General features: G+C 40.0%; 3 protein-coding genes across 7 annotated transcripts in view; 1 reads left to right on the top strand and 2 right to left on the bottom strand.

Annotated features, from left to right (window-relative positions):
- Window positions 1-1220: 1220 nt before the first annotated feature.
- Window positions 1221-4739, bottom strand: cutc (cutC copper transporter homolog (E. coli)). The gene is made up of 9 exons (XM_018684259.2): window positions 4580-4739; window positions 4402-4480; window positions 4133-4192; window positions 3818-4027; window positions 3320-3355; window positions 2380-2513; window positions 2206-2233; window positions 2015-2120; window positions 1221-1883 (listed from the first exon to the last, which is right to left on the bottom strand). Exons 2-9 carry the CDS (start codon window positions 4469-4471, stop codon window positions 1772-1774), a joined length of 756 nt encoding a protein of 251 aa, XP_018539775.1. The 5' UTR covers window positions 4472-4480; window positions 4580-4739; the 3' UTR covers window positions 1221-1771.
- A 251-nt stretch (window positions 4740-4990) lies between these two features.
- On the top strand, window positions 4991-8986 carry LOC108888303 (cytochrome c oxidase assembly protein COX15 homolog). Its single transcript, XM_018684250.2, has 9 exons — window positions 4991-5188; window positions 5987-6174; window positions 6279-6401; window positions 6644-6830; window positions 7025-7192; window positions 7294-7375; window positions 7650-7804; window positions 7913-8026; window positions 8118-8986. Exons 1-9 carry the CDS (start codon window positions 5114-5116, stop codon window positions 8247-8249), a joined length of 1224 nt encoding a protein of 407 aa, XP_018539766.1. The 5' UTR covers window positions 4991-5113; the 3' UTR covers window positions 8250-8986.
- LOC108888304 (Kv channel-interacting protein 2) overlaps window positions 8871-25880 on the bottom strand; it is a 93211-nt gene continuing 76201 nt past the window's right edge. For 3 of the 5 annotated variants that reach the window (XM_051076516.1, XM_018684257.2, XM_018684255.2), the window contains exons 2-8: window positions 13153-13277; window positions 12893-12962; window positions 12417-12487; window positions 12102-12209; window positions 11452-11556; window positions 11276-11338; window positions 8871-11171 (exon numbers count right to left, since the gene is read on the bottom strand). In XM_051076516.1, coding sequence (XP_050932473.1) covers window positions 11124-11171; window positions 11276-11338; window positions 11452-11556; window positions 12102-12209; window positions 12417-12487; window positions 12893-12962; window positions 13153-13277 — 590 coding nt within the window. In that variant the 3' untranslated portion in view covers window positions 8871-11123. Of the gene's footprint in view, window positions 11172-11275; window positions 11339-11451; window positions 11557-12101; window positions 12210-12416; window positions 12488-12892; window positions 12963-13152; window positions 13278-14035; window positions 14139-16847; window positions 16852-17981; window positions 18864-25880 lie in introns of those variants that run through there. The other 2 variants (XM_051076518.1, XM_051076515.1) reach the window with 2 other exon arrangements.

Below are 25880 nucleotides of genomic sequence, written 5' to 3'. Positions count from 1 at the left end.
GTGTGTGAGTGTCAGTGTCTGCATGGAAAAAGAGATAAAAGCACTTCATACAAAAACAAATCAACAGCATCAGGCTTCATATCCCCTCTCACTGAGAGGTCAAGTGTAAACACAGCAGCAGCGTCCCAGCTCAGGTGTCAATTTCAGACAAGCAACTTCAACAGAAACAGAGGAATAGCCTTATAACCAGGATGACCTTTAGTACAGTGGTGTCAGTGAGTAAACACTTAATTGAAGAAAATGCACACTCAACGTGACCCTGGCAGACTTGTTATGTAGGAAATTAATTTACAGCTGCAAATACAACTTTTATTAGTGTTAAAAAAATGTGTGTGAAAAGTGACAGCACTGACAGTGATGGTTCAAAAACAGATTACGCTGACTGTGTGATGGTTAATCATTACATGTTTGATAACACTGAATGGTCATAATCTGGCTGACTCACTGTGAGTATAACCCCAAGGACAGCCATGTGACACATTAAGCAACCCATACGTAATCGAGAAAGGGGAAAGGTTGGAGTGATGATTTATCATAATTAGCCCTCAGTACGTTTCAGCTAAATTTGATCGCCTGTTATGTAACAGTGAAGGCTGTTACTATGAATGGGCAATGGCAGACACAGTATAGTTTCAAGAGTGGATAGGGCAGATAGAATAATATATATAAACAAATATTAGCTGCCTATATCGGACTGCAACTAAGAGCAAATTGGAATCTGAGACATACATAAATATGTGACTACAATTTTTTAAACATCCAACCATACTAAATTATTGAACACTAACTCTGCTAACTAACTGCTCACAACAGAAGGTTCTCCCAAAAAAGATGCAAACTTCTCAGAATGGGAAAATCCTCAGGATGTACATACAGTTTACAGAACTCCAGCAAAGGGAGGTTGAAGTACCTAGCTTTAAGTTCCTTCTTGCTTTGCAGCTTAGTGATTTCGTGTTGTCAGGCACATCAGCTGGTTCCACATTTAACGGCGTAGCAAATATGTTAAGTTCCTTTTGTGTACTTCTCATGTCCTGAGACCTTTTGCCAAATGCTTGAAGGAGTGTTGCACAGTCACTGCATATTCAGATGTGTCACTACAGCTTTTTGTTCTTGAAGAATGGGAAATTGCACAGCATGATTCTGCATTGGTATAACCTAAATTAATAGTAGACTGGTTTTGAGGAGACATTTGACAACATTAACAATAAAACAAAGTGCACTGAACTTTGAAATTTCCTGATTTTTATTACATTATGAGCAAACTGAATCAAGTCATAATGTTTCTGTCCTTGTAAAGTACAGGAGGTCACATCTTTGCATTATCTTCCATTGTAAATAGGGAGTGCCGTAAATAAATATAGGTCAACAATATCACAAATGGAAAACATACTGTTATGAAAACAGCAGAAGCACAGATAGTGCTTTTCTTTAGTTTTAGGAACACGGCCATTTCTAATTTAACAATCTACTGTATATTTCGTTATATGATCTCTGAGGCCACATACAGGTTTAAAATTGTACAAATTATCTACAGCTCTCTGCACTGTGAGATACTTAAAGAGATTGCATTTCCCAGAAGGCTGCGGGGCTGTCCCTGAGCTCTAACTTTACAAGGACGGTCAGTGATTAAAAAAAAGGAGGGAAAAGCAATTCTGAAATGTCTTCTTTTTCTGGGACTTACAGAAAATAAATGATGACTTATCAGTATAATTACTCATGATCACTCTTGAGGTATCTGTTTTGCTGTCTGTCATGATTGTGCAGTACCCATTCACAAGGTATTTCTGGCAATTGCATTGAGAGTGCGAACTTTGCGCACATCTGCCACCTTTAGGCCATACTCAGGTGCTGAGAAAGCAGCTCCCATCGTCACACAGGTGTTCCTGCACGTAAACAGCAACAAAAAACTTTTATTTTCTCATAGTGGCAAGAAGTATTAAAATGTATTAAAGCATTTAAGGTAAAATCCCACTTTCCAGCATTTAATTTAACTGAGGCTGAATTTTAAACATACCTGAACTTCATTGCAGATTCCTTACTGGAACGGGCTGAGCAGTGAAACTCTTGAGCACCCGATCCCTCTAAGATTCTCTGCAGGTTCCTCTCTGTGATGCCCCCTCCTGTTGTTAAAAATGCATACATTGAAAACAACTACAAAATAAACATGTAAATGAAATACTGGATAGAAAAAATAAAGGTACTAACCTGGCATTATGATAATTCTCCCTTTAGCCTGTTGAGTGAACATTATGAAGGAAGAATGGTAGAGAGGGAGAGATAAGATGCTGATCTACAATGACTTCTAAGCATAGTTAAATAGCCACGCCATTCTCATATGCTTGCATGCAGACATGTATACAGTACATAGTTTATGCATACTTGATCAATGATCCGTTTAATGAGGGGGAGTCCTTCCAAAGCAGAGCTGTCACAGCCACTTGTCAACACGCGCTGGAACCCTAATGATACCAAAGTCTCCAGAGCAACCGCTGGGTCATGAACCATGTCAAAAGCTGCAGTAGGATCGGTATTACAGTATACAACAAAACTGAGTACACCCCTGTGAAATATCATGAAAACATTAAATGATTCAAAATCATACCAATTTACATAAATTGTATTACTTTTAAGTTCAAGTGTAGGGTTTATAATTATTGCCTTTGACTTGGCACAAGGATTATTTGTGTGAATTGGTTTAAGTGACCAGTGATCAGACAATGTGAGGGACATTGCAAGAAGTCAACTTGTTGTCCCAGAGGACAACAAAGCTGCACAATGAAACTTCGCCAAAGAATACAAAAACCTGATGAAGGCCTGATGAATACTGGCAGCACATTATTAGGTGGATGGCAGCAAAAAGCAACAGAGAAGAATCATTTGTGAAGAATGGCAGATCATCGCTCCACAAATTTGTGTAAGACTGGTCTCATTCATACAAAATATATTTTAATGAAATAAATAACATAACATAAATAACTTTTAAGGGTGTACTATTTTTTGTTGTAATTGTTTCTTAAATATGGACCTTTCATTATAGTTGAATTAGTCAAAAATTCCTGTTCTCATATTAATCTGACACTTCTTGGGCTTTTAATAAGAACAAATAAAATGGTATTAAATGGATGAGATTTGTAATTACTTAACATTTTACTGATACTTTTACTTTGTTGTATACCTTTGTACCTTTTGGTAGCCATAATTGGAAGCATTGTTGAAAACATTCTAAAGAACCTTTATTCCGTTAAAACTTTGTGATATTTTTCAGGTCTAATGTAAAGAATTTAAAAGTTTACACATGCTTTTAAGATGAAAATGTTACCTCGGTGGAAAGTGACAGGCAAAGGACGAGCAGCAGCTGTGAAGAAAAAGATCAGAAAAATAAATGGAACAATACAAACCACACTCACTGTGATTAGTTGCTTCTTCAGTGTCACATTTTGCACACAGATGGAAACTTTTACTTTAAGGTATGTATTTCTGGTAACTGCCAACACAAAGTTAAGGACTGCATACACAATCACACATAGACATCAGTCTGCAAGACTCATAAAGTTTTACTTACAGTAAAACTTTCATGATCTTTTATAATTGCCAGCCAGGCAGAAAATAAAGACCTTTCGTAGACTGAATTTTGTGATTTTGACCTTTCAGATTTTTATGACTGGGTTAATTCTCACCCCAAACACTGCACCAAAACTTTAGGATACTGAATGCCACACATATTAAGCTGCTTTTAAATCCTTTGATCACATTAAAACTGTGTTTTTTTAAAGCTCTGTAAGACCATAGAGATCAGATCAAATACAGAGGCAGTTACCTAGTAACTCCATGCAGAGCTCCGTGTCCACTCGTCCATCCTCTGTCAGGGCTCCCAGCACTAGTCCATCAGCCCCGTGGCTCTTCATCAGCTCTATGTCTTTCCTCATCACCTCCACCTCCTGATCTGAGTACAGGAAGTCCCCCCCACGAGGACGTATCATCACATAGACTGGAATTTTGACATATCGCTTGACTATCTGCAGGAGACCTGTAGCAAAATAAATGATGGTGACGTATGTGAAACTGTGTATGCCAGATGCTCAGGAGTTTTGGGTTGTGCGTGATTATCTGTACAGAACTGAACTCTGCTCACCCAGACTGGGAGTGAGCCCTCCCTCCAGAAGACTGGAGCACAGCTCAAGTCGACCAGCACCTGTGCAGAGAGACAAACACTCACCTCTGAGACATAAAGTCAGTTTAACACTCAGTACTGAGTACAGTCAGGTGTTTAGTCAGCACTTCAGCTGTGTCAGATTTACTGCTACTTTACCCCCTTTCCCTCATGTATAACAGCCTGTACTTCCTCCTTAGCAAGTGGGTGAGTGTTAAGAAGCTCAACAGGGTTCACTACAGATTACCGACCTCCTCGCTCAGCATTGACAGCAGACTCCACGGAGTCCACACACACTTCCATCAAAAAGCCCTCTGCCATACTGACAGTCTGAACAGAGAGACAGAAAGACAGACATGGACAGAGAGAGATTCACTGTGAATTTGTTAGCTAACACGGACACAATCATTTAGCTTGTACAACAACTACCTGTCAAATGCACTTCCTATCGATTCATGGGACCTTATCAGTCGATTGGAAGCGACATAAAGTCAGTACATGTTGTTTGGGTGACTGACTCACTACAGAAAGCCCAGCGACTTCAGCGTTTTCCGCATTGCTACATTTTAGTTACGCGGTTTGGCGGGTGGACGGTGCTATTCTGTTTACGCAGCACTATCGAGCCGATGAGAGGAATGTGACCGCCCGCGCGGGACACAGTGAGACACAAAACATGCACCAACCACCTTGGCGTCTCGTTCCTCCATGAGACAATTTTTATATGAAAACATAAACAGATTTTTGGTTATTTATGCTGTGTGTGTTTGTCTAACAAATTAGAAAAAATAGTAAATACAAAACGCTAATTTTTATTTGTTCGTCATGTTGCTATGACGTCAGGAGGTCAAAGTTGAGCTGTGCATGGCAGCCCTTAGGAAACATGGTTGTGTAACGGCCGGCAACAGCTTTTACCTAAGCAGCATCATTTTACCAGAACACCACAGCGGACGATAGGGGCTCAAAATGTTGCTCTCTTCGATACGGACAACGGTGTTTTGCAGGTGCAGAAGCGCCAGCAAAGGATTTCAACACAGCACTGTGAGTATATAACTAGCTGCTGATATTAGCTAACTAGCTGCTTTTGCATGAAAAAGATCAAACAGCCTACAAGGCACTAATATATGTCAGACGTTGTCGAAAAGCTAACCCATCAGCCAACCGCCGTGTGTTTTACGTTGGTGTTGATTTCGGTGGTTATATATTTAAGTTACTAAGGGCATGTAACGTCACCTGACTGGTTGTACACAGCAGCAGTCACGTCCGCATGTGAGTTCACGGTCAATTATCTCACCATCATCCCGACGTCAACAGTTAACAGTAGAACTCGGAAATGAACCAGATTTGTGAAAGAACTAACATTTTGAATTCTATTGCAGTCTCCAACTAAAGAGTTTCCTAAACATCCAGTCCAACTCCTGTATCTCTGACTGTATTACATAGACAAAAGTATGTGGGCATCCTGACATAACATAGTTACATTGCCATACAGAGTTGTGCTGTGTTGTGTTGGGTGCCCTTGAAATCGGGGGACTGTGCAGGACAGCTAGTTTCTTCCTCACCAGCCTCGCAAAACCATCACTTTATGAATGTATCGCTTTGTGCATGTTGGTATTTCAGTGCTGAAACAGGAAAGGGCCTACCCTACCTTTTGCCAAAGTTGGACGACATTGTTTAAAATATCATTGTATCTTGTAGCATTAAGATAGATAGAAGATGTAAGCCAAACAATAAAAATGTCCACATACTTTTGACTGTATAGTGTTTACATCATTAGTGAGGTAAATGTGGCACTTGTTCGTGTACTAAAGTGTTCTCTCTCTTCTTCTAAAACGTCAGCGAAGTCCACAGCTACGACAATGGCTTGTGAAGAGAAGTCAGAGTACCATCACAGCAGAAGTGGAGGCCTCCTCTGCACAGACAGCAGCTGCTGTCCCCAACGCGTCTACAAATCGCATAGTAGGCCGCTGGTTATTGGGCTGCAGTGGGCTGGTGGTCGGGGCTGTTGTCCTGGGTGGTGTCACAAGGTAGAGGTGACTTAAAAGTGATGCGTCTGTGCATATAACAGCCCTCCTTGTATTAAAGTGGTGTTGATAGGCACTTCACGTATATATCCATTTGTTTCAATCAGGCTAACTGAATCTGGGCTCTCCATGGTTGACTGGCATCTGGTGCGAGAGATGAAGCCACCACAGTCACAAGCAGAATGGGAGGCTGAGTTTTCCAAGTACCAGCAGTTTCCTGAATTCAAAATGTGAGTCCCCGTCTCTTCTGTTTACCTTATTAAGACACACACTTGTAAAGATTTGAAGGTGCGCCCATCAACTATCAAAACACAAGTTGGGAAACTGCTTACATTTTGAAATTTAATTCACAGACCTGTGCTTGACAACCAATGAATTTATGTTACATACATAAGCAGGTTTATATTTCCACCAGAAGTATGATGTTCACAATTATGTAAAGCTTAATTATCTGTTGTTATTGTTTTCCCAGAATGAACCATGACATGACTCTGCCTGAGTTTAAGTTTATCTTCTACATGGAGTGGGGTCATCGCATGTGGGGCAGACTGGTTGGACTTGCATACATCCTCCCCACTATGTACTTTTGGAAAAAAGGATACTTCACTCGCTCCATGAAAGGAAAAGTGTTGGGACTTTGTGGATTTGTCTTTTTCCAGGTAAGACTAGTGCAGCCAGTGATGATGAGAGAGGATCATTCCTACTTCACTCTTAGTGTTACCTTTTTCTAGAGCAGGGTGAGCGCACTGTTTTACTTGCCACGATTAGCAACAAGTTTGTAGCCAAGTAGTATGCATGTTTAACTAAATTGGAAATCACAGGAATTACTGTATCATTGCATGTGTCCTCTCAGGGCCTTCTGGGATGGTACATGGTAAAAAGTGGTCTGGAGGAAAAGCCGGAGTCTCATGACATCCCGCGGGTCAGCCAGTATCGGCTGAGTGCTCACCTTGGTTCTGCCTTGCTACTCTACTGCGCCAGTCTCTGGACAGGGCTTACTCTGCTGTTTCCTGCACACAAGGTAGTCTCTTGCTTGGCCTGTATGAATTAAATATATAATGTCACACATTTTATAGCATTTCTTTTTTCAATGTGCGCCTGTTCTTTGCACCTCTTTGTCAGTTGGCAGAGACCAGACATCTTACGCACCTCAGGAGGTTCGCCAAGGGTACTGGCGGACTTGTCTTCCTCACTGCTCTTTCAGGTACGGTTAAAAATTTTGTTGGTGCAGTATCAGACATAAGTGTGTAATTGCATCTCTTTAGCTAGATATTGGATTCAGAAAGTCAAAGGGAGTATGAAAAAGATGAAGTGTTATTTTTTTGTTGTTGTAATGGCTAATTTAAGGGAACTACTTGTTCATTCAAGTTTGACATGCAAACAGTCTACTCCTGTATACTGTAAAGATAATATGAATGTAGGTAGTACACATGCCCTAGAGGTCTATATTTAATCTTGTCTGAAATGCTTTTTTGCAGGTGCTTTTGTTGCTGGTTTGGATGCTGGGCTGGTATATAACTCCTTCCCTAAGATGGGAGATCGATGGATCCCTGATGATCTGCTGGCCTTCTCTCCCACCTTCAAGAACATATTTGAAAATCCCACAACTGTGCAGTTTGACCACAGAATTTTGGTGTGTAGTAATTCCTGGAAAGAAATAACCTTTAGGACAACATTTTCAATTAAATTAAACAGTCAGTTGTTGACGGTTTTCTCTCCCTTTGTTTTTTTCTTTCTCCAGGCGATTTCTTCTTTGACTGCAATTACAGGCCTCTATCTGTTCTCAAGAAGGGTGGCACTGCCCAGGAGGGCTAAGGTTGCCATCAGCCTCCTTGCAGCAATGGCTTATGGGCAGGTAGGCTGTCAATCAACCCAGTAATATATAAACTCAGTCTATGACTCTTCAGTGTAATAAAACTCAAACAAACTGTGTTTGCACTCTTCAGGTTGCCCTTGGTATCAGCACTCTTTTACTGTATGTCCCCACTCCACTGGCAGCAACTCACCAGTCTGGCTCTGTGGCTCTTCTCTCACTGGCCATTTGGGTTCTGGCAGAGCTCCGGAAGATGCCCAAGTAAATGCTTGCTCCTTTCTTGACAAATGCAATCCCTACCAGCCGCATCTCAAGCCTCTAAGAGTCAGCAGTGGAAAAAAATGGAAACATTAAAAACTGAGATGTGTTTCATTTAACATTTGACGTTTATGCAGTAATCCTTGTGACGCTGAATTATTTAATCACACCATTATTAAAGCAGGGGTGTTATTTAAGTGTCATTGATGGAAAATTACTAGAATCCAGCTGCCAACAAGGGATTGATGTGAACGTGTGGACACATGGTGTCAACTTAATTTGAAGTGTTTTGTTTTGCAAGGAATTACACAAAGACATGCAAAAGCAAGAACAGGCAAATTGTTAGTTTCTGCCCAGATTTAATCACACAGCAACAGGATTTCTAGTTAAGGGTACATATTTGTTATGCAGCTTGCCAGATTTCTGCAGTAACATGCTAAGTAGACTGAATTACTGTTTTTGCTCATCAACACAGTTCTAACAGAATGTTATGAAGTCATTACTCACCTGTTGCCTTGTGTCTACTCATACACTATATCGATTTAGATGTGGCTGTTGGGATTATGTGTAATTATGTATATTTAAATTATGAACCATTTCTTGCTGACATTGTGATGATGGATTATAGGTAAAAAAAAAAAAAAAATGAATCTTAATACTTTGTACTCTAGCTTTAGATGTGTAAAGCTGAAAGCACTGTCTTATTTTAATAAAGACAATTCTGTACAGTCTTTGAAATTCAAACTCCAGTCCATTTGCATAGTAACTGTGATTTTTATTGTCTCTGTACAAAATATACACATTTTAAATACGTAATGCAACCAGTTGAGGCTAGCTAACTAGACAGTCAGTACAACAGGTTAGTAGGTTTTTCATTGTTCTAGACACAGTACATGCGGGTATAGACAGGTTTTACTCGTGGTCAGGAATGGAAGTTAAAAACCGTTGGCAAGGAACAATCAGAGCCAAACCACCTTTTTCCCTATAAAATAAAAGGTGTTATTAAGGAACAGAAAAAAAGGAATTGTACGATCAGAAGTGCATATTTATATCAGGGCCATAGTGCACCCTTATACTGTGCTCTGAGAGGAATGAGAGGTTAGATGAGTGGAGAGGTGCTGATAACGTGGTAGAGAAGATTATTGCTTTTCCATGTTAATCTCTGCATTTGAAAGACGCCACGGCCTATTTAGTCAGTGCCTCTGGTATTTATGCCATATTGGACTTTAGAGCAGCTCTAGTGTGAAAAGGAGCAAATTAATACATGGTTGCAAATTCTTCAAAAATAGTTCTATCTTAAGAGCCAAAAATGTGGGTTCACAACTTAAAATTATGCTTCCGTTTGGACTGTGTGCAGGTAAACCAAAATACCAGTTTACCAGACTACATCCTTTCATCTCTGATTGCTCCCTGCCCTAGTTACCACACAGCATCTCCCTCTCTCTTCACCCACAGGTGGGCTATATGTCTTAACTTAGAGTGGCTTTATATACCTCTTAAATTTATATCTTCTCTTTGGTGTTACAGAGAGAGGGAGAGTAAGGAATGGAAGGGCGAGTATAACAAAAAAATAATAATCCATGTCTCCCACTAACAGTACACACACACATACTATGCCTCTTTTAAATTGAATGAGCCTAATTTAATGCAACAAGGGTTTTGAGATTTTTTTTGAAGTGGTAGAACCTGCTACAACCACATGACATTTCCGATTACAAGAAGTTCACAAATACAATCTGCAATCTAATAAATTCCCCTTGAATATATATTGTAAGACTAGTACGACTGTGGTATGCCAGTCCTGTGTTGAGAGAAGCTGGGATGGTCAAAACATCTCATCAACTATAGTGCAATCCCCACGTTGTACTGCCTAATACACACCACTGGGAATGCTAGAAAATGTACAACAGTCAATAGACACCTATAGCTAGGACTGTAATAGTTTGGAAGGCCGGGGATTATTCTACCAGAATCCCATGAATGGAGGTGGGTGTCCCATTAGAGTCTTACATAGGTAAGATGGATGACATCTCTTCCTGTTACACATGCACACACACATACACAAAGGGTGAGGCACCTGTGAATGACTAGGAACATCAGACAGACAAGCAGACTTTGGAGTATCTCTGTAAATACATAATTGGATATTAGTGACATCATCATGCGATATTGAAATCAGTTCGTCTTGGAAAACAACATGTTTGAACCTCCATCGGTAAAACAGGATCGCTTGGATCTCCAATTTGCAAGTGGCTCCCTCAGGAAGTGTCTTTCTCATCCACTAGATGGCGGTAGATTCATTTTGATTTTCATGGCCAGGGCACGAGCAGTCTAGTAGCTCCGAGGGGTGGGGGGGTGGACGGTGTTACCCTCATGCACAGAGGCAGAATGAGATTCACAAACCCAAATCTCAGCCATGACAGGGAAAGGAGGGGAAAGTGATCTTAGGTCATGGTTTGGGGACAACTGCTTCCCTCTGAGTTCAGCCATTTACAGCCAGCACAGTTCCTTCATCAGTAATAGTAATAAATAAAAGTTCAGATAGAACAGGTGGGGGATTTGGGGTGTGCAAGTACCTGTGAGCCCGCCGCTTGCCTTCTTTCTCTGTGTCTCTAGGGTAAAACTAAGGTTCTGCATGATGAGGACAAGAGTCGGGGAAACTCCATTGTTGCTTGGAGAAATGCCACTGGGGGGCCCAGGAAGAGGGGAGAGGGCCTCTCAGCGCCCTCAGGACTCACAGCTCTCAAAAGAGACACAAGCACAAGCTTGTAAGTCAGAAAAGGGCCACATACACGCACACATTCACAAACTCTTTAATCCTGATTCCTCTTACACACACACTCCCCTTCCTGGTGCCATCGTCCTAACTGGTCGGGATTTCTTAGATGACATTGTCAAACAGCTGCATGGACTGCATGATGTTCTCATCCTAGACAGAGAGGAGAGGTCTGGATAAGGAGGCAGTATCACATCTCCTCATGTCTTACCTTAATGATTCTTTTGTAAACCAACTTTCAACTCTTGCTGGCCTACCTTTTTGCAAGACTCAATGAACTCCTCTATGGTGACCACCCCGTCTTTATTCCGGTCCATTTTCTGAAAGAAAAATACAGCAGCCAGAGATTTACCTACTGAAAAACTATTGTATGTTGAAGAATTTCGTACATGAAATTCTTTCATAGAAGAACATATCATTCAATGAGTTTAACCTGGAAGAAGCTCTCCACATGTTCTCTGGGGGCATCGTCCTGCATAGTGGGGTATGTGTACTTCCCCATCATGTCATAAATGGACTTCATGATGTCTAACATCTCCTGCAAAGAAAGTGAGAAAATATTGCTGATGTTAAATTTTTCAGACTATATAAAAAATTACTCAGAAGTGGGACTGTAGCCAGGTTTTCAGAAGTACAGAGCTGATGAGCCCTAGAGTCCCACTGATTTCTTGGATATTACATAGTTTTATTTCTCCTTGTTTGATTAAAACTTAATAGTATGATGTTATGATATTAGACGGTTTTATTTTATTTTATTAGTTAAATACAATCTCTGTGATTTTCGTTCAGTCACACTCAAAAAAAACTTGGTTATATCACAGTCATATGAGGCCATATCTGCCACAGGGTATGTTTGACAAACAGGAGCAGGGATCTAAATTTCTAAATAAAATCTGTTGTATTTGGTGATCAATATCCCAGCAGAAAATTTCCACACACATAGTAACAGATTGCAAAAACCTCCACATACTGGGGACATCTTGTCATTGTCCTCTGAGTAAACGCACTTCACAACAAGGCTGTAGCTATTACTGTAAGGTATCAAAGCATGGTGTTACATGTGTGTGCATGTGTGTGTGTAACCTCTTTGGTGATGCAGCCGTCCTTGTTCAGGTCATAAAGGTTGAACGCCCAGTTTAGCCGATCATTAATGGTTCCTCTCAGTATGATAGACAGGCCAAATACAAAGTCCTGAGATAGAAAGGGAACAATTTACTGTATTTTTTTGTCATTACTTAAATCTTGACACAGTAAATGAAGTCAAATCACAGCACTAATCTCTGAGGGCAAGTGTTAAGAGGAAACACATATTTGTGCGACTACAGCTGTGGCAAATTTCACCAGAGCACATATTTGCTTTTATCTCTCAAAGAAAGCTGACATAAGAATAGAGCTCACCTCAAAACTAACCGAGCCGTTCTTGTTAGTGTCGAAGGCTTCAAACAGGAAATGTGCATACATACTGGAATCTGCAAAGGTAGAGACTTATAGTAACCTGTGTGCCCTCAAAACATGAAGCAAAGTCTCTGAAGAGCTAGGATTAGCAGCGAGCTAAATATAGCCTAGATATAAAAATAATTTCAAATACAACTGGAGGCGAGTGGTTAACATTTCATCAACCTAAATATCATGGGATGAAAAATTGCCTTGCCTTTTTGCAGTGCATATACTATAGTTCAGCAGAGCACATTTATAATGACTTAATTATGTTCATTTCATTTTGATAATGAAAAGCTACCTGTGTACCTCTACAGAGTCAAATAAATGAAGCTATTTCCCTTTTACATGAAATGTTTTAAACAAATGGTGTAAATGAAAGTATCATGGACACAGCTGGAGCGCTTCAGGCTTAGTGGTCGGAGCTGACAACTCACCTCCCTGAGGAAAGAACTGGGAGTAAATGTTCTTAAAGTTCTCCTCATTCACCACACCACTCGGACACTCCTGGGATACAAATGTGAATTGAGAAAACTCATTAGTTCCCATCTAGTACAGAAGACATAAGGGACTACATGGCAACTTCATCTCTCATCTAACTGATACTACTCTTAACTCCCGTAATGATGAAACGAGCAGATTCATTTTGTTTCTTTTTTTGATATGTAGTCTTCTTTTTGGCTTTGGCTAGACCTACATTTTTGAAGCCCCTGTAGAGGACTTGCAGCTCTTTCTTGGTGAACTTAGTCTGCTCCTGCAGCTTGTCCATGCTCTCAGGGCGATGGCACACAGTGGATAACTCAAAATCATCTTCCACGCTGTCTGTGTGGAGGAGAGACCAGTGTTAGTTAGCATTTATCATCGCTACACCCACACAAAACCTCCAGGGATTGCCATGACCTGGCCAACACATTTTAATGAAGTTACCAAACGGATACTGAGCTCATCATACAGTTCAAGTCCTATATGTCATACACAGAGCAAAATAACACAATTATTTTATTATTTCACTGAATGAAAACATGAGTGAGTGCAGTTTTCCATACATAATCATGAGGTTACTAGGCCAAGCAATTTCCACACATCTTTGATCTAGCATAAGCTATATTACTTCTTATAACCTAAAGCAAGAGAAGAGGTTTATCATTGATGAAAATGGTATAGAAGAAACATTCTCTAACAGATATTCCTCATCCCATTCACAGTCCATCTGTTTCTCCATAAGTAACTGTCAACTCATAGCATATGTCATGTGCTATAAGTTCTCAGACCTCTAAAACCTACTTGTTTTGACCTCACTTTAACCTCCCACACACATGTACACACACAGACACATGTTCCATTGCCCAAGGGAACAGCTAATGCTTCAAATCACGAAATACAAAAACAAGCCCGACCCATTAACCACGATAACACCAGAGTGTTTTTGAGTGGGGTTGAGTGTGTCCCCGTAGGTGGGTTTATGTGTGTGCTAAATGTTTCTGTAAATGTGTGTACATCCACACAAGTGTCAATATGAAACTCAAGAGGAGGTTGGGCACATGGAAGAAAGTAGAGATGTATAGAGAGTGAAGGAGCACTTGCTTTGACTGATTGAGGGGGCAGCCGAGGGCTTGCAGCATGGCAGCAGCTTGAGGAATCGCTGCTTAATGGTTTTTTTGCTTTGGCTGGTGGAAGGATTACCTGCAATCACCAACCATAGCACAAAGGTTAGACACACACACTCACACACACACGCAAGTCTGTGATTTAATTCTGTTTTCATACACACATGCACACATGCCTGTGAAACCAAAAACATACTCCATGCAATGGACAAATGCAACAGGCCGAATCATGCCGTGAAGGCAAATTGGTAATTGCCTGCTGACCTGGTTTAGTGATGGGAGACCACAAGTACCATTTCAAACAGTAGATATTACTGCACAACAGCAGCACAGCGAGACTCCTAGAAACACACAGTTTCCCTAATCAGACTGGCTCTCATATCACATTGCCACAATCAGTAAACTGTATGAGGTATTAGCAAGACCAGCAGACAGTATCAATTTAAAAGAAGTCAAACATCAACAATATTAATTCACAATTGGCTTAAATAAGGACTTCATGTCAATTCATAGAAGCATATATTTTACCAGACAAATGCATAACTGGAAAAACACCTCAACCAGAGCCCATCATGCCTAACACCACAGTACCAGTTCATGTCAATGCAAACTTCATGACGCGTATTTACAGAAGATAACAAAAATCAGATAGAAGGAAAAAAAAAGAAAAGAAAAAAAACGTACACATGAACCCACGTACTTACTCTTGCCTCTTAGTTTCCATGGTAACAGTCCCCTCACCCCTTTCAGCAGGACCCCAGCAGTCTGAGGAATGAAGGCCATGATGGGGTGAAAACCAATACTACCACAGTACCTCCACTGACAATCTAACTTCTGTGATGTGTCACCGTGTTGTCTCTGCACCATGGAGCCTCAGGGACTACTGACCTCACAGGCTCTGGCGTCATTTGGAACCAGAGCAGACTGAGTATACTGTCCAATGGATACCAGATTAATACATCCAGCTGCCTAGTACAGGCCCAGCCCTCTGCCCCGGGGTCTGTGTATGTAAGTACATTATCTTTTTCCATATGGACCAAGCAGCAGACTACAATACAGAAATGAATATAAAATACTGTGACCAAGAGTCAAAGGTAGAAAAGTTAATCTGAGTACTTGAGAAGTAAGATGCAGGAGACTAATAATGTATTGAATAATGTAACTCCATCTGCAGAGGAAGATCACATGATTTGATCAAAAGCTCCAGTATAGCTACTAAATGACCCTGAAGTGAGATTCTTTTGTTAACTTGGAACTTCTTTATATCCTGTTGTGATTTACTGTATGCATTATTTTTTAGGGTCATCATATGTTTTATAAAATCTTGATATTCAAAGTTATTTGAAACCACAGCTGTCAAATAAATATGGTGTGGTAAAATTTGCAATATTTCAACCTGCAAGATATGTTGAGGAAAAGTATAGAGTAGCAAATAAAAATGAAAACACTAGTAAAGTCATAATACCTTAAAACATAATACTTCAATAAACATACTCTGATACTTGACTCCAGTGCTCAAGGTGGATGTCATGGGCATATCTAAAGTTTGGAAAGACTCTGGCTTAGCATTACAACTACAGTTTGGTGAAGTGTTGTGAAATAATTTCTGTAAAGTAACCTTCAAAACTAGCTAAGTTTATTTTCTACTGATTGTTCTGAAAACTGATAGAGACAGGTACAAAAAGAAACAAACAAAAAGCACAATTTCTACTGCCTCTGCTCTGCATGGAGTACTGAGCTTGAAATACTTGTAAAGACCATGAAAGCCGAATCTGCTGGAAACTGTCAAAACTTAGATATGCTCATTTTAGGACAGACACACCTTTTCCTCTCTGCCTGTCTCACAAGCTTCTCCATCTCCTCTGTTTCCTTCTTTGTATTTCTGTCCTTTGCTGGTGATGAAATTTCTTGCTTGTTGTGATGTCTTTGAGTAAATGTGCTCTGGCTGTCTTGGCCAAGTCTGTCTTGGAAAAGAGATATTTGATCTCAAAGGGATTAACCTCATTTTAATAGCACACACACACACACACACACACACACAAGCATGTCTCTTTAAGGTCCCCAAAACATCTAACTATATCTGTCTATCAAAGCTAAGCTGCTGTTGTTTTTTCTCTTTTAGTTCTTTTAAAGAATGCTATCAAATTAGAATTTAGACTGATACAGTATTCAATACGGAAGTTGCATCTAGCAATAACAGAATACTAAAAACAAGTAGGTTACTGCACTCCTTATGCTACTGAAGTAACATGTGACTAATCTCCAGCCTTTGAAGTTAAAATTGTTTTTTTGAGTGGCACTGACAATGAGACTAGAAATTCTTTCATTTTGGCCTGAGTAAGCAGAAAAGTAAAAACTGTCTATCCCTCATCAGACACGGGGAAAAAAAAAAAAAAAAAACTTTCTTCAGCTGTTGTGCAGCATTATAACACTCCTACCCAGCATGCCCTGTAGTGATTGTGCAATTAGAGTTCAATAGTTTTCTCCCGGGGGATACTGACAGACCATCACAACTCTTCAGGAAATAAGAAAAACAGCTCTATTTTTAGCATGATGGCAACACATTCTTGGCAAAATCTTGTAACTTTTGAAGGGGCTCCATGTTTCATAAACCCAAGAGATCTGTGGATTTTGTCAAGGCACAGGGATACAATGTAATCCCTCAGTGAAAGCAGCAAACATATTACAGTTCAGAGCCACAGTGATACAGTATACTGCTGATGCTGATACAGATGAGTCGTGTAGTTCCAACACTGACCCTTGAGTCAGTCAATGATCTCTTGACCCTCCTGACATCTAGTGATCTAGTGATGAGAGAAATAGAACTGCAATTTGAAAAAATGTTGCACTTTTCACAAATACATGCTTCAAATTAGAACTTCCCGCCAGTTCAGTTAGGTCTTCATTTGCTTGTGGTCTCAAATAAGACCTAGGATTAATGGCATTCATCTGTTCCCACTTCTCAAGAGGCAAAAAAGAGAGAAGAAATGCTTAAATTCAATGCATCAAGAGAAGAGATATTCTGACTTTGAGCTCCCAATATGACTTTAGCTCCAAAAACACTGGATCCTATATTTCCCACAATGCATCTTTTGCTAGAGTCTCACATCTTCCAAACTCCATGCATCAAACACCACTCCAAATACCAGTGTGTCATACAGGCTCTCTGTTAGAAATGTGATTTAACTGCAGGTTCATTTCCAGTCGTGCACCTTTGTTGCACTTTATACTCCCTTTAACTCCCTCTGAAGCTTAGATCACCCTGATGACACCACCCAGGTTGTCTTTTCAGACTTTGGAGAGCTCCCCCCAGAGACACAGAGGACATTATACCGTACATCTCTTCGTGATAAGCAAACTGACCTCAGTGTTTAAAGAAAAAAAAAATGATGGAATGCACATCCTCATCAAAGTAAAAATTAAAGTAAAGTCCATGGTGAATAAAATCATTTACAGACAGTATCCATTAGACGGAAGACGCTAAATATGCATTGGTAATATCTTTTTCCCAGATATTATGGATGGGCCTGTTTTGGACATGACTTCTACATTCTAATGAATTTGTTTAGAATTTTTGAGTCTCCTTTGTGTCATAAATGCAGCAGTTTTAACATCCTGCACACATGTGCATTAGAAAGGTCTTGATATACTGTATGGACCTAATATTTCAGTCTCAGACAAAACCATATACGCACACACAAGCACACCCAGACCCTACACAGGACTATAAATAGGTGTGAGAAACATGACAGCTATTTAACTCTACAAAAACACTTGAGAAACACACACAGCCACGCATGCAGACACTCCCCTTTCCAGCTGAGTGTTTTTCTCCTAATGTCCCCTCACCATATTCATCATTCTGACTTCTCAGTCGGTGCCTCTCTCTTGCTTTCTTACCGTTTCTCTTACCTGCCACAGAAAGGTCGATAAGCCCCAGAAAGTGCATCAGTTTGAGGGAGCTGCAGACCACCAGGAGGATGCCCACAGTCTGCAGCCCCTCCACCTCCCACTTTTCTTGGAAGAACAGATGCATCCTTTCCCCCTTCCTCTTCCTCTCTCTGTTTCTGTCAACAAAAATCTCTCTCTTGCCCCAGGGCAGCCACGTTACCCCCCCCCAGCACCGACCAGGAATGCGCCGTCTTTGTGTCTTCAGTCCCTCCTCTCAGTCTCCCTCTATATGCCGGCATTCGGCCATCCTAACTCCGCACGGCACCCCACCCGCTTTCACTGAAGGTAGATTGTTATTCTCCTCGGTTCTTCATCGAGATTGGTAAGTGCGTGGCAGCAGGACTGTCGACTTGCTGCTCCACCCCCGCCACCTCCGAGGCTGTCAAAGGTTGTTTAAGTTCCAGGTGAAGTTCGGACAATTCACTGTGTATGTCCTGGCAGGTTGTCGGGTATTGTTTTCTGACTCTCTCTGCTTTTCCAGCTACTGATTCTCAAACTCTCTCCACTCTCTGCCTGTCCTCCCTCTCCCTCTCTTTCTCGCCTTACCTCCGTCAGTCTCCTCCTGCTGTGTCCCTCCCCATGCTTAATTGGGTCAGTGATGGGACTGAGTGAAGGGAGGAAAGAGGAGGAAGATGGGGAATGGAAGGAGGGAGGAGGATGGAGGAGAACTACTTGTAGGTTAAGTGGGGAAACAGAGGGGAAACATACAAAAGACAGATGAGAAGAATGAATTGGGAGATGAGATAGGAGGAGAAACAGGGAAAGGAGGGGCAAGATGGAATGGATAAGGAAGACATAACAGCAACCAGGGGTGTAGCAAATAACAAATGATGAATCAAGAAGAGTTAGCAGGGGGTAAAATGAAGGACAAAATTAGGAGAAGAAGAAGACTAACAGAAGGGAGGAGGGAGACCGTGACGAGACGACAGAGAGGCGAAGCATCTGACCCAGCGCCTACTGTGGACAAACACACAGATGTGGCAGTCTCCCTTGAGTGTAAAGTCAACACACGTGCACACTCAAACACACAGCCTGGAGGTGAAATCTGGCTATAACATGTACTGCATATGTAATCCAGAACAGCGGGGATTGTTTCAGTTGGGATGGAATAGATTGATGTCGCATCTGGCTCACTGACATCCTACCACAGATAGACAAAATCCAGAAAAAAGGATATAAAAGAATGGAATTGTAATGATCCATTTGTTTGACATTCACTGTGTTTTGGAGACTTGCCATGTGGAATTAATATAACACATTTTATTTATTTTATTACACATTTGAGATTTAGGCTTGAGCCTTTAATCTTTCAACCATGTGCAGCAATAAGTAAAGATGCCACTGAAGAATATATAAAGGTAACAACCTTTTAAACCCCCTGAAACATAATGTTGAGGTGGGATTTGATGAAGAAAATGATCCTCCCAGGAGTAGAGATACACTGATGTTACACGCTGGATCAGTATTGAACCTGATCCCAACCTTATTACTGTAAATGGATCGGCTATAAGCCAGATGTGGACAGACAACACTGGTTGAGACTGTCACTATGAAAATCAGTGTTTCTGTTATTTCTGTTTCAGTCATTCACTAATGTAAGTATTTTGTACTGTAAGAATTATTCAGACATTTGTCTGTTCTCAGCAACAGTTACGAATCACTGCTGCAAAAACAAAACCACTTTCTGATCTGCCACCACTATGATTAAGGTTTGGTTAGATTTAACAAAACAAAAACAAAATGGTTAGGGAAAGCGCCTGTTTTGGGCTCAAATACAGTAACTGCTATAGGTTATAGTTTGGATAAGCTCATGGTCTTGGCTAAAAGAACGTTGCAATGTTGACTTGCTGTACGAAAGGCCTCTTCTCTCTGCAGACTTTGTTGTGGGTCTATAACAAACGTCACTTTTTTTTCCCAACAGACAGAAGTCACTTCATCATAAATACATGTTTTGAGGCATTTCCTTTAACAACTCATGGTGCCTTTCTTCCTAGGAGGACAGTCTCTGGAATTGGTATTGTTAAAGAAATAGTTCAGTGCATCCCTAAATAAGAAACAGCTGAACTTTAACAAAAGCAGAAAATGACACCCTTTGGTGTCTTCCATGACCTTCATCCCCCACTCCAAATTCATAACATGCCCTGTTATCAAGACTGGAAGTGAATGCTCTACAGGAAATTGAGAGGGAGGAGATGAGGGACTATTTAGTCCCTAGCACTAGTCTTTAAGATTGTATACTGTATAGATACATGTGCATGTGTCTGTCTTTCTGTGCCTGTGAGTAGGTCGGCTCAATACCAGACAGAAAGAAGGCAGGATATGGAGGGGAATGTAAAAGGGAAGCTGGGGGAGACAGAGAGGTCTACGGAGGGCTTGATGTGTCTGTCGTGTGATTAATGATTCTCAGAGTCAAAATGAGACCTAGAGCTACAGTCTAGCTGCAGAGCCTCGGGGAGCACACATCTTAGAGCAGCCTCGTGAGCCTAAACAACCTGCACTCAATGAAAAACAGACTTATGCTCTTTGGTACACAAAATGACACAGCAATGATTTTTGCAGTTGCAGACTCAGTTCATGTTTAAAGTCAGAAATTGGCACTTAGACACTCAAGGTGCGCAACTGTCATTTACTGTGAGGGAGTCAAATGTGGCTGTTGATTGCTCCAGATACAGTAAGGGAAACCTATCAGAGCTTCTGATGGCACTTAAGGATCAGACATTGTTACAAAAGGGTCTTTATGATCGTGCAAATTGAGATAATCAAAGAGACTGTAATTGAGAAAAATGGTTATTAAAAGTGAATTACTTCACAGCTGGTTATCTGCAATGATTTCTAATCCACATAAAGCATTATATTACCCTATATTTTGTATCCATTTACGGGCATGATTAATTAAATGGGCTACATAAATTCCTAAATACAGTGACATATTGAGGCCAGTAAATTCTCAAACACAGTCTGCAGTCGGATGAAAGTGTGAGAGATTAAGGCTGATCGCACCTATCTGTCATTATCTCTTACGTAAAGCACCAGGATATCTGCCATATACCAAGACAGAAATATCAGATCAATATATTATAAATAAAAAAAATCTCCCCTTTGACTTTACCTCTTTCCTAAAACTTTGCTCAGACATGACGGCTCTGTGATTCCAGGAATAATGTAAGGCACTGACCTTTGAACTTGTTACTGTTGTTGCAGTTGCTTCTAATAATGGTAACATAAATTTTAGTTGTCCTCACTGCTGCTCTGATTATAACTCTGTATGTACTGATTTAGTACTTTAGGTCAAAAGAAGTCTAGACGTGTAGGTTACTGTAAAACCACAGTGGGCTAAAAAAGGGTGAGTTTTTGTCTGTTTTACATATAACCTTAGTTGGTGTGGCATTTCAATGACTATATGTCAGCAAGTATTTAGGAACTGCTTCAGGCTGAAATAGAAGCTGTAGTCATTTTTCTGAAATAATTACGTAATCTGGATGTCTATACAAGAGTCTACAGCCACACTAGAGGCTCTGTGAGACTGCACTTGGGCACAGCAGTGGTTTGAGTTAAATGCTACTGTCTGCATGATAATGTGCTCACAGTTACTATGCTAACATGCTGATGGTAATTAGGTATAATGAACATGTTCACAACTGCACTGGAAAAAATAAAATAATGAGCCAGTAATGGATATACATGAAAAATTGAGACTACCAAAGTGTTTACAATTCATCCCAAAGGAAAGATGAAATTTCATGGTAATCCATTCAATAATTGTTGAGACACTGCATTTGTCAACCTCATGATGGTGCTAGTGGAAAAGTAACTAGGTCCATTTAAGTCATTAGTATACATTCTCTCAGGACCATGAATATCTACACAATATCTCAAAGCAATCTATTCAGTAGCCAACAAATGCTATCCCCAGAACCATGGTGTTAGCATGGCTAAATATGTTCACTTTTCATCCAAATTTAGCATCTACAGTACATGTGTTTTGACCTGCTTTTTACCATATTTGTTAACCTGGGAAGCATCTCTGGATGTAAAAGTTAGGTAAACAAAAAACACATCTATAACTCTGTGCAAGCATGCACACACATCAAGCTCTTCACATGACAGCTGTCACAGCAACGCTAATCAGATACAAGCTCTGTGCAGTCTGTGTCCAACAGAGCGAAAGTGTTGCTCCATGTGCATGTGCTTGGAAACGGAAAGTGTGTGTGATATAATTAGCAGGCCAGGGGCAAACATAGCCAACAGCTTCGAGAAAAGTTTCTTCTCAGATGTTACCTCTCCCCCCCTTGACCTCGACTGATCACCACAGAAGGTCTTGTAAGGGCAGTGACTGTGACAAATCACAGATGAACCACAGGAGCTTATTTTAGCCTAAACTGTTTACGGACAGTGTATATAAGAAAGTGACGTCTGTAAATCTGTCCCAAGAGATGTTCTGATGTTAATATAATGATGGACACTCACTTGCCTGAATGCTAATTTGTTGACACCCTCACACACACACACACACACACACTCTCAGACTGTAATGAAATGTTAGGTTAATCAGTCTTAGTTGATTAGTCTCTGTGAGGCATATTTTGCCTGAAGCCAGACATGCCGAGTAATTGAAATACCTCCATATTTAGACGTCTACCTGGGCAATTATTCCTCTCAAAACTGATTAAAATGTCTAAGAGAGAGGGGTGTGTGTGTGTGTGTGTATGTGTGTGTGAATGCGTGCAGCGAAGGAGACACAGAGGAGGTCATTGACAAATGGTGCTCAAAATTGGCTAGTGTGTTTCCAATTAGATAAGTGAAAGAAGAGATCCATTTGCATAGATCATTAGCTTTTGAGGATATTTTTAATACTGCGATGTGGGACAAAAACAGATTCATTCTACTGAGGCCATGTCCGTTCAGTATAAACTACAGAGAGCTGCTAATGAACGGTTTTCTTTAGAAAGTGCACACAGTAAGGTGAGACGGAGGGATCAGAGGGTTTTCTCTCTTGAGGAAACAAGATGTAAAGGATTATTTATGTGTACATGAATAGCATTTATACTGAAATTTAAGATGAACAATTTTATTTAAATATTGGTTTTTCAGGAGCATAAGTGGTTTAGTATGTTGTTGAGAAAAACATGTATACATGACGGGGGTAGATGTGAGAAGTATTCCAACTTAAGTATTTTTTGTTGTGGAAAAAAGCTGAGCCTACTTAGCTTTAGGTTTAAGAAAGAAATTGATTGTGGCATTTTATTTTAAATAAAAAAAGATTGAAGTGATTTCTAGCCAGGTAATCATTGGACGAATAATAGAAAATTAATCTGCAACAGATTTGATAAATTCTTCTCTTTAGTGGGTACAAATGCTTAACATTCGCTGGTTCCAGGCTCACCAGTGTGAATATTTTCAGGTTTTCTTAGTCTTCTGTGATAATAAATCTGAACATATTTGGTTTTTGAAGTTGTGGTTGCACTAAACAAGATATTTATATTGTCTGCCTGAGCTCTGAGAAACTGTAATGGGTAATTCTCACTATTTTCTGACATATAATGGAACAAAGCAAAAAAATAGGAAGATACTAAGCAGATTAACTGAGGTGGCCCAGAAACAAATACTGGACTAGACTTGCACACTGTTGAGTCTTGAAACAAGGCTGAAAACCTCAGATCTTCTCAACCACATATTGCAGCAATTAAATGTTACACCTGAAGAGGGCAGTGCAAGGTAAGATATCCGATAAGCAACACGCATACAACACTGCTGTTCACCCCTAGCTATTTTCTTTGTTATTGTCCTTCATTTAAATTCAGCTCCAGAGACCAGACTAGCAGTGGGAGGGTAATGAAAGATCACAAGCCATTAACCGTTTTCAACATGCTCACAAACACATTCACACAATACTGAAAAGGACAGTCGTGTTTGCAATTATGACAATGTTTAAGTTCAAAAGTAGAGCAGACCAACCAGCATTAAAACTGTTATACTCTGACCCATATCTCTAGCACTCAGCTGCATTCATCGCTTTTCAGAATGCATCCTGTGTTTTTGAGTGGTGTAAAGCAGTCAATCTAAATTAAGTTTGCATCGCTCACAACAATCCCCTAAACTTATTTCCATCAAATCATAAACACTCTTCTGTGCTGTTTCCTGCCAGGAGCCAAATCAGGTAAACATCCTGAATGGGTCGATAATAATACAGAGAGAAACTTAGTAGCAGCTAGCAGGGTTTGAATCTCAGCTCTCCGAAGGTTTGATTTCAGCTGTTGGAAGATTTGTTTCTAAAAACACCACTACAACAAATCTTAAGGGAAATTAGTGTCACAGCAACTGTTTTACAGAGTGAACTCACACCAGCCAAACAGCACATTACTATGTTATACCAAAAGACTCATTGAACTTAGGGAAAAACTCAACCAGCTGGCAACAGCCTACAGGAAAGATATCTCAAACATTTATTGGGATCCAGCCATGAATAAAGAAAAAAAAGTAAATTAGTAAAAAGTAAAATTGACAGTTAAATCAATGGCCAGCAGCCTGTAGCCTTCCTTTGTTGTTGTAAAACAGAGTGAATAATAGCCACTGCCTGCCCAACATAAATGTTTTATCCTGGTGAATCCTGCTTCAAGGCTTGTGTACCCTTGTTAATACTGAATGTGTGTGAGGGAGAGACAAGAATATGAGAAAAAAGAGAAGAAGAGATAGAGTGAGAGGGAGAAAGCTATGGTAACAGACAACAGTTTCAATCTCAGAGAAAAATGAAATTGTACTTTACTAACATTTTCATTCAACATCTTTATTAATTAAGCAGCTGGGAACTGAAGTGTGAGTGAAAACTGTGAGAAGCTTCATTGGTTTAGTCATTAGCAGCTGTTTTCAAGTTCAGCATCTCATCTAATTTCAGGAGTAAGATTAAAAACTCTCAATACATACTGTATACTCAAGTACGTACTGTTTTTCCTTGGTGGAGGGGTAGTAACACAAAAAGTGAACTTGTGCTGTAAAGGCTGCAGCTTTGGAAGATACCCACTTGATCAAACTTGAAGCATCATATTAACTTCAGATAAACTTTGCACACTGACATTGTATTATGAAGGGTGTGCATTATGAAGAAATCTCTTAATGGCCATTATGAACAGGAGGACTGCTTCAATGTTCATATGAGCACCCTGAGTATTGTTTTAAGACAGACTTGGAAAAAATGTGTCTATTTTTTAATTTGACAAGCTCGGACTTTCTCTGGTAACATTTCCTCTCAAGCGTTAGTTATATATTCCTGTAGAATTACTATACTCAGCCATATTTACTGTCCTTTACTTTATTTTTTACTCTTTTTGTTTTATTTGAATGTTTGTTGGTTAAATTGGTTGGTTATTATGTCTGTGATCCACTTGTATTTTGCTATAGACGGCTGTGGCAGTATAACTGTATGAGTTTATCTGGTATACATTAATATAGAATGTGTAAGATCAATATGTAAATGCAATGCATTGCTGGTAATCCCTAATAAATAAATAAATAGCTAATAAAAATTCTGACAGACATAAAATAGATGCCATTCTCTTGCATATGTGTTACTGTATAATTGGAATAGCCTTCTTAATGCAAGAAATCATTTCATATAGTTACACAGTTCTTCTGGGATTGAATTACCAGTGTATGTGTATGTATGTATATGCTGTCATCTGCTATTCAATAAATGACTGAGGTCTCAACATCACGTGATCTCTTTAGGTCACCTGTAATTGGCTTTAAAACGATCATACCTAAGAATGTTTTAACCCCTTTGTGCTTTGCTGGGGAATGTCGCTTTAATCCCACTAAAACTGAGGCTTAATATATATATTACTTGGTCTTGTGCCTGCAACATACTGGAGCA

The sequence above is a fragment of the Lates calcarifer genome, linkage group LG16_LG22 (genome assembly GCF_001640805.2).
Source record: "Lates calcarifer isolate ASB-BC8 linkage group LG16_LG22, TLL_Latcal_v3, whole genome shotgun sequence".
Classification (NCBI taxonomy): domain Eukaryota; kingdom Metazoa; phylum Chordata; class Actinopteri; family Centropomidae; genus Lates; species Lates calcarifer.
Note: the sequence above shows the minus strand (reverse complement) of the source record. Positions and strands in the feature narration are given on the sequence as shown.